The sequence below is a fragment of the Oncorhynchus nerka genome, linkage group LG4, assembly GCF_034236695.1.
Source record: "Oncorhynchus nerka isolate Pitt River linkage group LG4, Oner_Uvic_2.0, whole genome shotgun sequence".
Classification (NCBI taxonomy): domain Eukaryota; kingdom Metazoa; phylum Chordata; class Actinopteri; order Salmoniformes; family Salmonidae; genus Oncorhynchus; species Oncorhynchus nerka.
In genome coordinates this window covers 85,196,416-85,209,899 of record NC_088399.1, presented here as the reverse complement: position 1 = coordinate 85,209,899, position 13,484 = coordinate 85,196,416, and the positions used below count along the sequence as shown (strand labels likewise).

Sequence of the window (13,484 nt, the reverse complement as noted above, 5' to 3'; positions counted from 1 at the left end):
TGGGATAGAGTTAAACATTAAGTTTAGGCGTTCATTCTGAATGGTTAAGATAAGGGTTAATGTTTGGGATAGAGTTAAATGTTAAGTTTAGGCATTCATTCTGAATGGTTAAGTTAAGGGTTAAGGTTTGGGATAGAGTTAAACATTAAGTTTAGGCGTTCACTCTGAATGGTTAAGATAAGGGTTAAGGTTTGGGATAGAGTTAAACATTAAGTTTAGGCATTCATTCTGAATGGTTAAGATAAGGGTTAAGGTTTGGGATAGAGTTAAACATTAAGTTTAGGCATTCATTCTGAATGGTTAAGATAAGGGTTAAGGTTTGGGATAGAGTTCAACATTAAGTTTAGGTGTTCATTCTGAATGGTTAAGATAAGGGTTAAGGTTTGGGATAGAGTTAAACATTAAGTTTAGGCATTCATTCTGAATGGTTAAGTTAAGGGTTAAGGTTTGGGATAGAGTTAAACATTATGTTTAGGCATTCATTCTGAATGGTTAAGATAAGGGTTAAGGTTTGGGATAGAGTTAAACATTAAGTGTAGGTGTTCATTCTGAATGGTTAAGATAAGGGTTAAGGTTTGGGATAGAGTTAAACATTAAGTTTAGGCATTCATTCTGAATGGTTAAGATAAGGGTTAAGGTTTGGGATAGAGTTAAACATTAAGTTTAGGCATTCATTCTGAATGGTTAAGATAAGGGTTAAGATTTGGGATAGAGTTAAACATTAAGTTTAGGCGTTCACTCTGAATGGTTAAGATAAGGGTTAAGGTTTGGGATAGAGTTAAACATTAAGTTTAGGCGTTCATTCTGAATGGTTAAGTTAAGGTTTGGGATAGAGTTAAACATTAAGTTTAGGTGTTCATTCTGAATCGTTAAGTTAAGGGTTAAGGTTTGGGATAGAGTTAAACATTAAGTTTAGGTGTTCATTCTGAATGGTTAAGATAAGGGTTAAGGTTTGGGATAGAGTTAAACATTAAGTTTAGGCATTCACTCTGAATGGTTAAGATAAGGGTTAAGGTTTGGGATAGAGTTAAACATTAAGTTTAGGTGTTCATTCTGAATGGTTAAGATAAGGGTTAAGGTTTGGGATAGAGTTAAACATTAAGTTTAGGCATTCATTCTGAATGGTTAAGTTAAGGGTTAAGGTTTGGGATAGAGTTAAACATTAAGTTTAGGCGTTCATTCTGAATGGTTAAGATAAGGGTTAAGGTTTGGGATAGAGTTAAACATTAAGTTTAGGCATTCATTCTGAATGGTTAAGATAAGAGTTAAGATTTGGGATAGAGTTAAACATTAAGTTTAGGCATTCATTCTGAATGGTTAAGTTAAGGGTTAAGGTTTGGGATAGAGTTAAACATTAAGTTTAGGTGTTCATTCTGAATGGTTAAGGGTTAAGGTTTGGGATAGAGTTAAACATTAAGTTTAGGCGTTCATTCTGAATGGTTAAGATAAGGGTTAAGGTTTGGGATAGAGTTAAACATTAAGTTTAGGTATTCATTCTGAATGGTTAAGTTAAGGGTTAAGGTTTGGGATAGAGTTAAACATTAAGTTTAGGCATTCACTCTGAATGGTTAAGTTAAGGGTTAAGGTTTGGGATAGAGTTAAACATTAAGTTTAGGCATTCATTCTGAATGGTTAAGATAAGGGTTAAGGTTTGGGATAGAGTTAAACATTAAGTTTAGCCGTTCATTCTGAATGGTTAAGTTAAGGGTTAAGGTTTGGGATAGAGTTAAACATTAAGTTTAGGCGTTCACTCTGAATGGTTAAGATAAGGGTTAAGGTTTGGGATAGAGTTAAACATTAAGTTTAGGTGTTCATTCTGAATGGTTAAGGGTTAAGGTTTGGGATAGAGTTAAACATTAAGTTTAGGCGTTCACTCTGAATGGTTAAGATAAGGGTTAAGGTTTGGGATAGAGTTAAACATTAAGTTTAGCCATTCATTCTGAATGGTTAAGATAAGGGTTAAGGTTTGGGATAGAGTTAAACATTAAGTTTAGGCATTCATTCTGAATGGTTAAGATAAGGGTTAAGGTTTGGGATAGAGTTAAACATGAAGTTTAGGCATTCATTCTGAATGGTTAAGATAAGGGTTAAGATTTGGGATAGAGTTAAACATTAAGTTTAGGCGTTCACTCTGAATGGTTAAGATAAGGGTTAAGGTTTGGGATAGAGTTAAACATTAAGTTTAGGTGTTCATTCTGAATGGTTAAGGGTTAAGGTTTGGGATAGAGTTAAACATTAAGTTTAGGTGTTCATTCTGAATGGTTAAGTTAAGGGTTAAGGTTTGGGATAGAGTTAAACATTAAGTTTAGGTGTTCATTCTGAATGGTTAAGTTAAGGTTTGGGATAGAGTTAAACATTAAGTTTAGGTGTTCATTCTGAATGGTTAAGTTAAGGGTTAAGGTTTGGGATAGAGTTAAACATTAAGTGTAGGTGTTCATTCTGAATGGTTAAGATAAGGGTTAAGGTTTGGGATAGAGTTAAACATTAAGTTTAGGCATTCATTCTGAATGGTTAAGTTAAGGGTTAAGGTTTGGGATAGAGTTAAACATTAAGTTTAGGCATTCATTCTGAATGGTTAAGATAAGGGTTAAGGTTTGGGATAGAGTTAAACATTAAGTTTAGGCATTCATTCTGAATGGTTAAGATAAGGGTTAAGATTTGGGATAGAGTTAAACATTAAGTTTAGGCATTCATTCTGAATGGTTAAGTTAAGGGTTAAGGTTTGGGATAGAGTTAAACATTAAGTTTAGGTGTTCATTCTGAATGGTTAAGGGTTAAGGTTTGGGATAGAGTTAAACATTAAGTTTAGGCGTTCATTCTGAATGGTTAAGATAAGGGTTAAGGTTTGGGATAGAGTTAAACATTAAGTTTAGGTATTCATTCTGAATGGTTAAGTTAAGGGTTAAGGTTTGGGATAGAGTTAAACATTAAGTTTAGGCATTCACTCTGAATGGTTAAGTTAAGGGTTAAGGTTTGGGATAGAGTTAAACATTAAGTTTAGGCATTCATTCTGAATGGTTAAGATAAGGGTTAAGGTTTGGGATAGAGTTAAACATTAAGTTTAGCCGTTCATTCTGAATGGTTAAGTTAAGGGTTAAGGTTTGGGATAGAGTTAAACATTAAGTTTAGGCGTTCACTCTGAATGGTTAAGATAAGGGTTAAGGTTTGGGATAGAGTTAAACATTAAGTTTAGGTGTTCATTCTGAATGGTTAAGGGTTAAGGTTTGGGATAGAGTTAAACATTAAGTTTAGGCGTTCACTCTGAATGGTTAAGATAAGGGTTAAGGTTTGGGATAGAGTTAAACATTAAGTTTAGCCATTCATTCTGAATGGTTAAGATAAGGGTTAAGGTTTGGGATAGAGTTAAACATTAAGTTTAGGCATTCATTCTGAATGGTTAAGATAAGGGTTAAGGTTTGGGATAGAGTTAAACATGAAGTTTAGGCATTCATTCTGAATGGTTAAGATAAGGGTTAAGATTTGGGATAGAGTTAAACATTAAGTTTAGGCGTTCACTCTGAATGGTTAAGATAAGGGTTAAGGTTTGGGATAGAGTTAAACATTAAGTTTAGGTGTTCATTCTGAATGGTTAAGGGTTAAGGTTTGGGATAGAGTTAAACATTAAGTTTAGGTGTTCATTCTGAATGGTTAAGTTAAGGGTTAAGGTTTGGGATAGAGTTAAACATTAAGTTTAGGCATTCATTCTGAATGGTTAAGATAAGGGTTAAGATTTGGGATAGAGTTAAACATTAAGTTTAGGCATTCATTCTGAATGGTTAAGTTAAGGGTTAAGGTTTGGGATAGAGTTAAACATTAAGTTTAGGTGTTCATTCTGAATGGTTAAGTTAAGGGTTAAGGTTTGGGATAGAGTTAAACATTAAGTTTAGGCATTCACTCTGAATGGTTAAGTTAAGGGTTAAGGTTTGGGATAGAGTTAAACATTAAGTTTAGGCATTCATTCTGAATGGTTAAGATAAGGGTTAAGGTTTGGGATAGAGTTAAACATTAAGTTTAGCCGTTCATTCTGAATGGTTAAGTTAAGGGTTAAGGTTTGGGATAGAGTTAAACATTAAGTTTAGGCGTTCACTCTGAATGGTTAAGATAAGGGTTAAGGTTTGGGATAGAGTTAAACATTAAGTTTAGGTGTTCATTCTGAATGGTTAAGGGTTAAGGTTTGGGATAGAGTTAAACATTAAGTTTAGGCGTTCACTCTGAATGGTTAAGATAAGGGTTAAGGTTTGGGATAGAGTTAAACATTAAGTTTAGCCATTCATTCTGAATGGTTAAGATAAGGGTTAAGGTTTGGGATAGAGTTAAACATTAAGTTTAGGCATTCATTCTGAATGGTTAAGATAAGGGTTAAGGTTTGGGATAGAGTTAAACATGAAGTTTAGGCATTCATTCTGAATGGTTAAGATAAGGGTTAAGATTTGGGATAGAGTTAAACATTAAGTTTAGGCGTTCACTCTGAATGGTTAAGATAAGGGTTAAGGTTTGGGATAGAGTTAAACATTAAGTTTAGGTGTTCATTCTGAATGGTTAAGGGTTAAGGTTTGGGATAGAGTTAAACATTAAGTTTAGGTGTTCATTCTGAATGGTTAAGTTAAGGGTTAAGGTTTGGGATAGAGTTAAACATTAAGTTTAGGTGTTCATTCTGAATGGTTAAGTTAAGGTTTGGGATAGAGTTAAACATTAAGTTTAGGTGTTCATTCTGAATGGTTAAGTTAAGGGTTAAGGTTTGGGATAGAGTTAAACATTAAGTGTAGGTGTTCATTCTGAATGGTTAAGATAAGGGTTAAGGTTTGGGATAGAGTTAAACATTAAGTTTAGGCATTCATTCTGAATGGTTAAGATAAGGGTTAAGGTTTGGGATAGAGTTAAACATTAAGTTTAGGTGTTCATTCTGAATGGTTAAGTTAAGGTTTGGGATAGAGTTAAACATTAAGTTTAGGCATTCATTCTGAATGGTTAAGATCAGGGTTAAGGTTTGGGATAGAGTTAAACATTAAGTTTAGGCGTTCATTCTGAATGGTTAAGATAAGGGTTAAGGTTTGGGATAGAGTTAAACATTAAGTTTAGGTATTCATTCTGAATGGTTAAGTTAAGGGTTAAGGTTTGGGATAGAGTTAAACATTAAGTTTAGGCGTTCACTCTGAATGGTTAAGATAAGGGTTAAGGTTTGGGATAGAGTTAAACATTAAGTTTAGGTGTTCATTCTGAATGGTTAAGATAAGGGTTAAGGTTTGGGATAGAGTTAAATATTAAGTTTAGGCGTTCATTCTGAATGGTTAAGATAAGGGTTAAGGTTTGGGATAGAGTTAAACATTAAGTTTAGGTATTCATTCTGAATGGTTAAGTTAAGGGTTAAGGTTTGGGATAGAGTTAAACATTAAGTTTAGGCATTCACTCTGAATGGTTAAGTTAAGGGTTAAGGTTTGGGATAGAGTTAAACATTAAGTTTAGGCATTCATTCTGAATGGTTAAGATAAGGGTTAAGGTTTGGGATAGAGTTAAACATTAAGTTTAGGCATTCACTCTGAATGGTTAAGATAAGGGTTAAGGTTTGGGATAGAGTTAAACATTAAGTTTAGGCGTTCACTCTGAATGGTTAAGATAAGGGTTAAGGTTTGGGATAGAGTTAAACATTAAGTTTAGGTGTTCATTCTGAATGGTTAAGATAAGGGTTAAGGTTTGGGATAGAGTTAAACATTAAGTTTAGGTGTTCATTCTGAATGGTTAAGATAAGGGTTAAGGTTTGGGATAGAGTTAAACATTAAGTTTAGGTGTTCATTCTGAATGGTTAAGTTAAGGGTTAAGGATAGGGTTAAAACAACAAGTGTCTACCACTGGGATTGAACATGTGACCTTCAGATCTGAAGTCACGGGCCAACACTCATCCGCCACCCCTGTCCAGGTAATATTGCTCACTGTTGCCCCTAGTGGGTAATTTTGAAGGCCTTTCCCGACGTCCTCAAGACAATTTCTAAGTCAACTTGGAGCGATCTGGCTGTGCAAGACAGTCCCACTTCAAGGCCTTGACGGAAGAAAGGAAGGAGGAGGGGATCTCTGACTCAATCCCTCTCTGTCCCCCATAACTCCCTCCCTCTTTATCCATTTCATCCTTGTCACGTCCACTTCACTTCAGGGATTCTCTTCGGCCGTTCCTTTCGCTCTCACTTTACACCATATCGTTTACTGTTCTTCTCTCTTGCCTGCCGACTGGTGCCCTTTCAGTGCCCGCTACATCACATTAGCCACTTTTCATCTGTGTCTCAGGAGAGCCTTCTCTCTCTCTCTCTGTCCTTCTGTGGCCTCATGTACCAATGTTTTATAGTCTCCCTTTCACCTCCCACTCATGATACTTCTCTTCTCATTGGTCGACCAACTCAGTAAAACATAGTCTGTATTCCAAATAACACCCTATTCACTATAGGTCTATAGTGCAATATGGGCCTTATCAGCCCTGGTCAACGGTAGTGCACTATAAGGGGAATAGGGAGTCATTTGGGACGCAACCCACAGATACAGTAAGTGGACGTTCACCCAATTGGTTAAAAAAAGAGTGCACTAAACGACAGAAAATGAGATAAAGATGGACAGAGAGAGGGAAGGAGAGAAGAAGGGAGGAGGTGAAAGAGAGAGAGATTAGGTTCAGAGTAAGGGCCTGAATTCAGTCGTTTGTACCAGGTGAAATTATTTTGTTTTGCAGTGGGCTGAGGTAGATAAGGAGTCTATAAAATGATGCTTTACATTGGGAAGTAACATACACGGTCTCAATTCATAACCTCTGTTATTTAATCTCTTATCTAAATACCTGATATCAAAAGGAAGAATAGCCTCACTGGGAATGTACCGCACACAGTCCAACTCCCAATACATAACTTGACTATCTGTCATCTACAGTAAATACCTGATAATAAAGAGTTGTCTGGCTTAATCAGACGTATCCTGATTGAGACTATGGAGTCTGGCTAGTGAAACTGTAGGAAGAGGAATCAGTCTGGCTAGTGAAACTGTAGGAAGAGGAATCAGTCTGGCTAGTGAAACTGTAGGAAGAGGAATCAGTCTGGCTAGTGAAACTGTAGGAAGAGGAATCAGTCTGGCTAGTGAAACTGTAGGAAGAGGAATCAGTCTGGCTATACATTATGTAGCAGTATGTGAAATACCTTCAGGTTTTGGTTTGCCCTGTAAAACTGGAATAGTATGTGAACTATGTATTTGACATGATATAGTCTATTCTATACCATAACGTTAAAGCTGGAACTGTTTGAGGGTTGTCATAAAAACGGAGCACAGTGTGTGTACTGGTATAAAAGAGATAATCCACCCTGAAAATGATGTGTGATGTGATACGTCATCAAGACAAGGTTCTCGTCACTGGATATAGGGGATAACAAACTCTCACATTTCATAATGCTTTTAAAACAATTACCTGCTGTCCAGATTGCCAAATAAGCCAATAGATAGTATGAGAAAACTTCTCCAGAACAAATCCATCTGTCTATATCATCACAACACAGTATATATTTTGTTTAAATGTCCCCAAAGTGCAGAGTGCGCCATCACATTAATATCCTTTCTTCCTTCAACTACCATGGCGCAAAACTGTGTTCTCCTCTCCCTGCTTGCAGGGCCCTTGAGCGTTGCCATTGCAACCTGATTCACACAGCTTTGTGCTAGAAACACAATCAAAGGTTGAACATGGTGATATTGTAACTCCTAAACTGATAGTGAAGTTTGTTTTAGGGATTTACAACTAGCTAACTACTTCACATGCTGATATTGACTTTTGTATTATTTGCGTGTAGTTATGTTTTCTTGATAGCTACCTAGCGAGCTAAACAGCTTTTCTAGAGAGAGCATTGCATTGTGAGTTTTGTAGTCGATTTTTCACATATTGCTTACTAACTTATTATAATGACAAAATGCTATATTTTTTTCAGAACATAGATTGTTCTCACATATTTGCATTATTTATGTAAATCATAGGAATTTGTGGTTTTCAGTGGATTATTCCTTTAAGATGCTCGCCACAAGAGGTTTGTTTTTTAAACAACTAACTGACCGACGTCGTTTCAATTATTTGAAATAAAACATTTTATGAGCTCAATACGCACTTTCTCTAGAAAGAAATCAGATCACACCAAAACTGTGATATGTAGTAGGGAGTCGTAGTTTCCAATAAGCCAATATTCAACATAGTTTAGCGAAGAAAATGTGGTAATTAACTACAATGACCATAATCGGTGACATCATCATGCAGTGGGGATGTTTTTCAGTGGCAGGGACTGGGAGACTAGTCAGGATTGAGGCAAAGATGAATGGAGCAAAGTACAGAGAGATCCTTGATGAAAACCTGCTCCAGAGCACTCTGAACCTCAGACTGTGACAAAGGTTCACCTTCAAACAGGACAAAGACCCTAAGCATACAGCCAAGACAACGCAGAGTGGCTTCGGGACAAGTCTCTGCATATCCTTGAGTGGCCCAGACAGAGCCCGGACTTGAACCCGATCAAACATTTCTGGAGAGACCTGAAAATAGCTGTGCAGCAACGCTCCCCATCCAACCTGACAGAGCTTGAGAGGATCTGCAAAAAAGAATGGGAGAAACTCTCCAAATACAGGTGTGCCAAGCTTGTAGCGTCATATCCAAGAAGACTCAAGGACGTAATCGCTTCCAAAAGGTGCTTCAACAAAGTATTGAGTAAAGGGTCTGAATACTTATGTAAATGTTATATTTTTAAAACATTTGCAAACATTTCTAAAATCCTGTTTTTGCTTTGTCAATATGGGGTAGAGTGTTGACTGATGCTCATATCTCCGCCCTAACAATGGGAGTCGTTGTCCCAAAGGCGTAAAGGCAGAAGCTAGGTCCAAAATAAGCCCATAGAAACACATTGGGTTTATATTGGACATATTTTTGGGGGAGTGAACCTCTCGCTTTGCCGCCTCCTCTCTGGTGTGGGGCAGACATGGAGAGGGAGAGAAGAGAGGAACGCGCTACCGAGACAGATAAAGAGCATTTGCTTTGCGAGGTACAGTATCTCTACCTGAAAATACATGATCTAATCTAAGTGATTGATAGTAGGTATTCAGTAGTCATAAAAGCATGCCTTATTTACTTTGAAGAACTACTAAAACAGTGAATTTGTCAGACAACATAGGCAGCAGCTCTATAGAGATGAGATGATGACTTGGAATGAAATAATAAAGTCATCATATAAAACAAATATATAATTTACAAAACAACTGAAATATTTGATTAAAGTAATGTGAATAAACAATGGTTAATAAGTGATAAGCAGTAATGTGCTGTCACTATTACATGTTTTATTCATAACGCATAGCGCATTTCATGCTAAACAATATATTGAACCGAAACTGAAAACTGTGATTATTTAAAAAAATGTTTTTAACTGAAACCAAATCAACCTCAAAAAGCTCTAATCGCTCAGCACTAATATCCTGGTCAGGCATAGTCTCTACTCAGTACATAATTTATATTGGCTGATATAAGAGTTTATGTTCTAGTTTATAACAGTAAGGTTCTCCCTACAGAGGTCAGTTCCATCTGAAATGTGTATATTATCTGTGCTATAACAGTAAGGTTCCCACCACAGAGGTCAGTTCCATCTGAAATGTGTATATCATCTGTTTTATAACAGGTTTATAACAGTAAGGTCTCACCACAGAGGTCAGGGCCATCTGAAAGCTGTATATCCTGGCGAGGCCAAAATCGGCCAGTTTGATCTGTCCTCCACTGGTGACCAAAATGTTCTGGGGTTTCAGGTCCCGGTGAACCACACGGTGTGAGTGCAGGAAGTCCAGTCCCTGCAGCAGCTGGTACATCATATCCTGTTAGGACAACACACATGGGCACTCAGACACAGTCTTAACAGGTACAACATGACACATGGACATTCCAACACAGGTACAACAGGTACAACATGACACGAGGACACTCAGACAGTCTTAACAGGTACAACATGACACATGGACATTCCAACACAGGTACAACAGGTACAACATGACACATGGACACTCAGACACAGTCTTAACAGGTACAACATGACACATGGACACTCAGACACAGTCTTAACAGGTACAACATGACACATGGACACTCAGACACAGTCTTAACAGGTACAACATGACACATGGACATTCCAACACAGGTACAACAGGTACAACATGACACATGGACACTCAGACACAAGCTGTGTTCGAATGCTCACACTAACAGCACTAACCATACTATTTGTGGCATACATTTAGTATGTAGTATGTTTATTGATCATAGTATGAATATATGTAGTATGCTAAAAATGTACGGATGTCGTACTACATTCGTCAAAATACGAAGTACTCTAGCAGTGAACACCATTTCCGTGCATTTAGGGCCCATAATGCAACTCTTCAGAAAATGGGCATGGCTTCACAACGTTTTCAGATTTGAAGAAAATGGCGGAAAATATGCAAGTCCGACGAGAGAGCATACAAATTCATTGCTTTAACTAATTATGACAAATGTTAAGAAAATGTTGAGCAATGTAATTTGACAATTTGTTACCTTCGCTAGCCTTACGAACTGCATAGCATTTCATTACAGTAGTTGCTTGTATGCACCAGATGTTAGCTAGCTGCCTAACGTTAGTTGGCTACTAATACTTCAAACTTGCCAGTATTTTAACTATATGCTATCTAACTAAACAACTCAAAGTTTATTGACTTGATTTTTCACATAATTCTTAGCTAGGTGGTATAGTCTTTGTGCGTTCTCAATGGGCATTGTTAAAGAAGTCGTAAAACGTCTTGCTCGTCATTTGTTAGCTATGCTAACAAGCTAGCAAGAAGTTGAAAAGCAACAGTATCAAATTCCGGTAGACACATCGATGCACTAGTACACTCAACTACAAAGATACCGTTAGTTTAGAGTATACTAAAATTAACTAATAGCATATAGTATGTAGCATATACTCATTAAGTATGTAGTATACAGTATTTTAGTATGGGTATTCGAAAACAGCTACAGTCTTAACAGGTACAACATTACGCATGGACACGGTCTTAACACGTATAACATGACACATGGACACAGACACAGTCAACACGTATAACATGACACATGGACACAGACAGTCTTAACAGGTATAGCATGACACATGGACACAGACACAGTCTTAACACGTATAACATGACACATGGACACAGTCTTAACAGGTATAACATGACACATGGACACAGACACAGTCTTAACACGTATAACATGACACATGGACACAGACACAGTCTTAACACGTATAACATGACACATGGACACAGACTTAACAGGTAAAGCATGACACATGGACACAGACACAGTCTTAACACGTATAACATGACACATGGACACAGACACAGTCTTAACACGTATAACATGACACATGGACACAGACACAGTCTTAACAGGTAAAACATGACACATGGACACAGTCTTAACAGGTAAAACATGACACATGGACACAGACACAGTCTTAACACGTATAACATGACACATGGACACAGACACAGTCTTAACAGGTAAAACATGACACATGGACACAGAAACAGTCTTAACAGGTAAAACATGACACATGGACACAGACACAGTCTTAACAGGTATAACATGACACATGGACACAGACACAGTCTTAACAGGTAAAACATGACACATGGACACAGACACAGTCTTAACAGGTATAACATGACACATGGACACAGACTTAACACGTATAACATGACACATGGACACAGACAGTCTTAACAGGTATAACATGACACATGGACACAGACACAGTCTTAACAGGTAAAACATGACACATGGACACAGTCTTAACAGGTAAAACATGACACATGGACACAGACACAGTCTTAACAGGTATAACATGACACACGGACACAGACTTAACACGTATAACATGACACATGGGCACAGACAGTCTTAACAGGTATAACATGACACATGGACACAGACACAGTCTTAACAGGTAAAACATGACACATGGACACAGTCTTAACAGGTAAAACATGACACATGGACACAGACACAGTCTTAACAGGTAAAACATGACACATGGACACAGACACAGTCTTAACAGGTATAACATGACACATGGACACAGACACAGTCTTAACAGGTAAAACATGACACATGGACACAGACTTAACACGTATAACATGACACATGGACACAGACAGTCTTAACAGGTATAACATGAAACATGGACACAGACACAGTCTTAACAGGTAAAACATGACACATGGACACAGACACAGTCTTAACACGTATAACATGACACATGGACACAGACACAGTCTTAACACGTATAACATGACACATGGACACAGACACAGTCTTAACAGATAAAACATGACACATGGACACAGTCTTAACAGGTATAACATGACACATGGACACAGACACAGTCTTAACACGTATAACATGCCACATGGACACAGACACAGTCTTAACAGATAAAACATGACACATGGACACAGTCTTAACAGGTAAAACATGACACATGGACACAGACACAGTCTTAACACGTATAACATGACACATGGACACAGACACAGTCTTAACACGTATAACATGACACATGGACACAGACACAGTCTTAACAGGTAAAACATGACACATGGACACAGTCTTAACAGGTAAAACATGACACATGGACACAGACACAGTCTTAACACGTATAACATGACACATGGACACAGACACAGTCTTAACAGGTAAAACATGACACATGGACACAGACAGTCTTAACAGGTATAACATGACACATGGACACAGACACAGTCTTAACAGGTATAACATGACACATGGACACAGTCTTAACAGGTATAACATGACACATGGACACAGACACAGTCTTAACACGTATAACATGACACATGGACACATGGACACAGACACAGTCTTAACAGGTTCAACAACACACATGGACACTGACAGTTTGTCATGATTTTACGGATACAAGACACATGGACACTGAAAAAAGACACCTGATATCCTTGACATAGAGGGTTCAAAAGTACTAAAACAAAAGGTCATTTTTTAAATCTGTGTTTTGGTTGCTGCACATTGGTGTTGGATGGTTCCCCCAATACTAATGCAGTTTGTTATCTTCATCATCATGTGTGTACAGTATGCACATCACTGTAATCTGTAAGGTAACTGTAATCACTGTATAGTAAGAAACATCGTTTATTTCTCTTCTAAATCAGCCAACGTGTCTCAGAACACTGAAAACCTCAATGAAAAGTCCCACAGAGTGAAGTGAAATCACTGAGGCCTTGCATGCGGTGCAGCAGCTTGTCGACGAGGAAGAAAAGAGAACGTATCCCTTTAAATCCCAAGTGTGGCAGATGTTGATAACGGACACAAATTGTGGAGGGAGAGCAGAGCAGGAAATACATGTTGCTGTGAGGGTGTAGTTCTGATCTTTGGGCCCTGGTCCAAA

At 37.5% G+C, this 13,484-nt stretch overlaps 1 protein-coding gene across 1 annotated transcript in view; it reads right to left on the bottom strand.

Annotated features, from left to right (window-relative positions):
- cdk6 (cyclin dependent kinase 6) overlaps positions 1 to 13,484 on the bottom strand; it is a 158,986-nt gene that overhangs the window by 125,603 nt on the left and 19,899 nt on the right. The window contains exon 4 of the mRNA XM_065017986.1: positions 9,688 to 9,855. Coding sequence (XP_064874058.1) covers positions 9,688 to 9,855 — 168 coding nt within the window. The remainder of the gene's footprint in view (positions 1 to 9,687; positions 9,856 to 13,484) is intronic.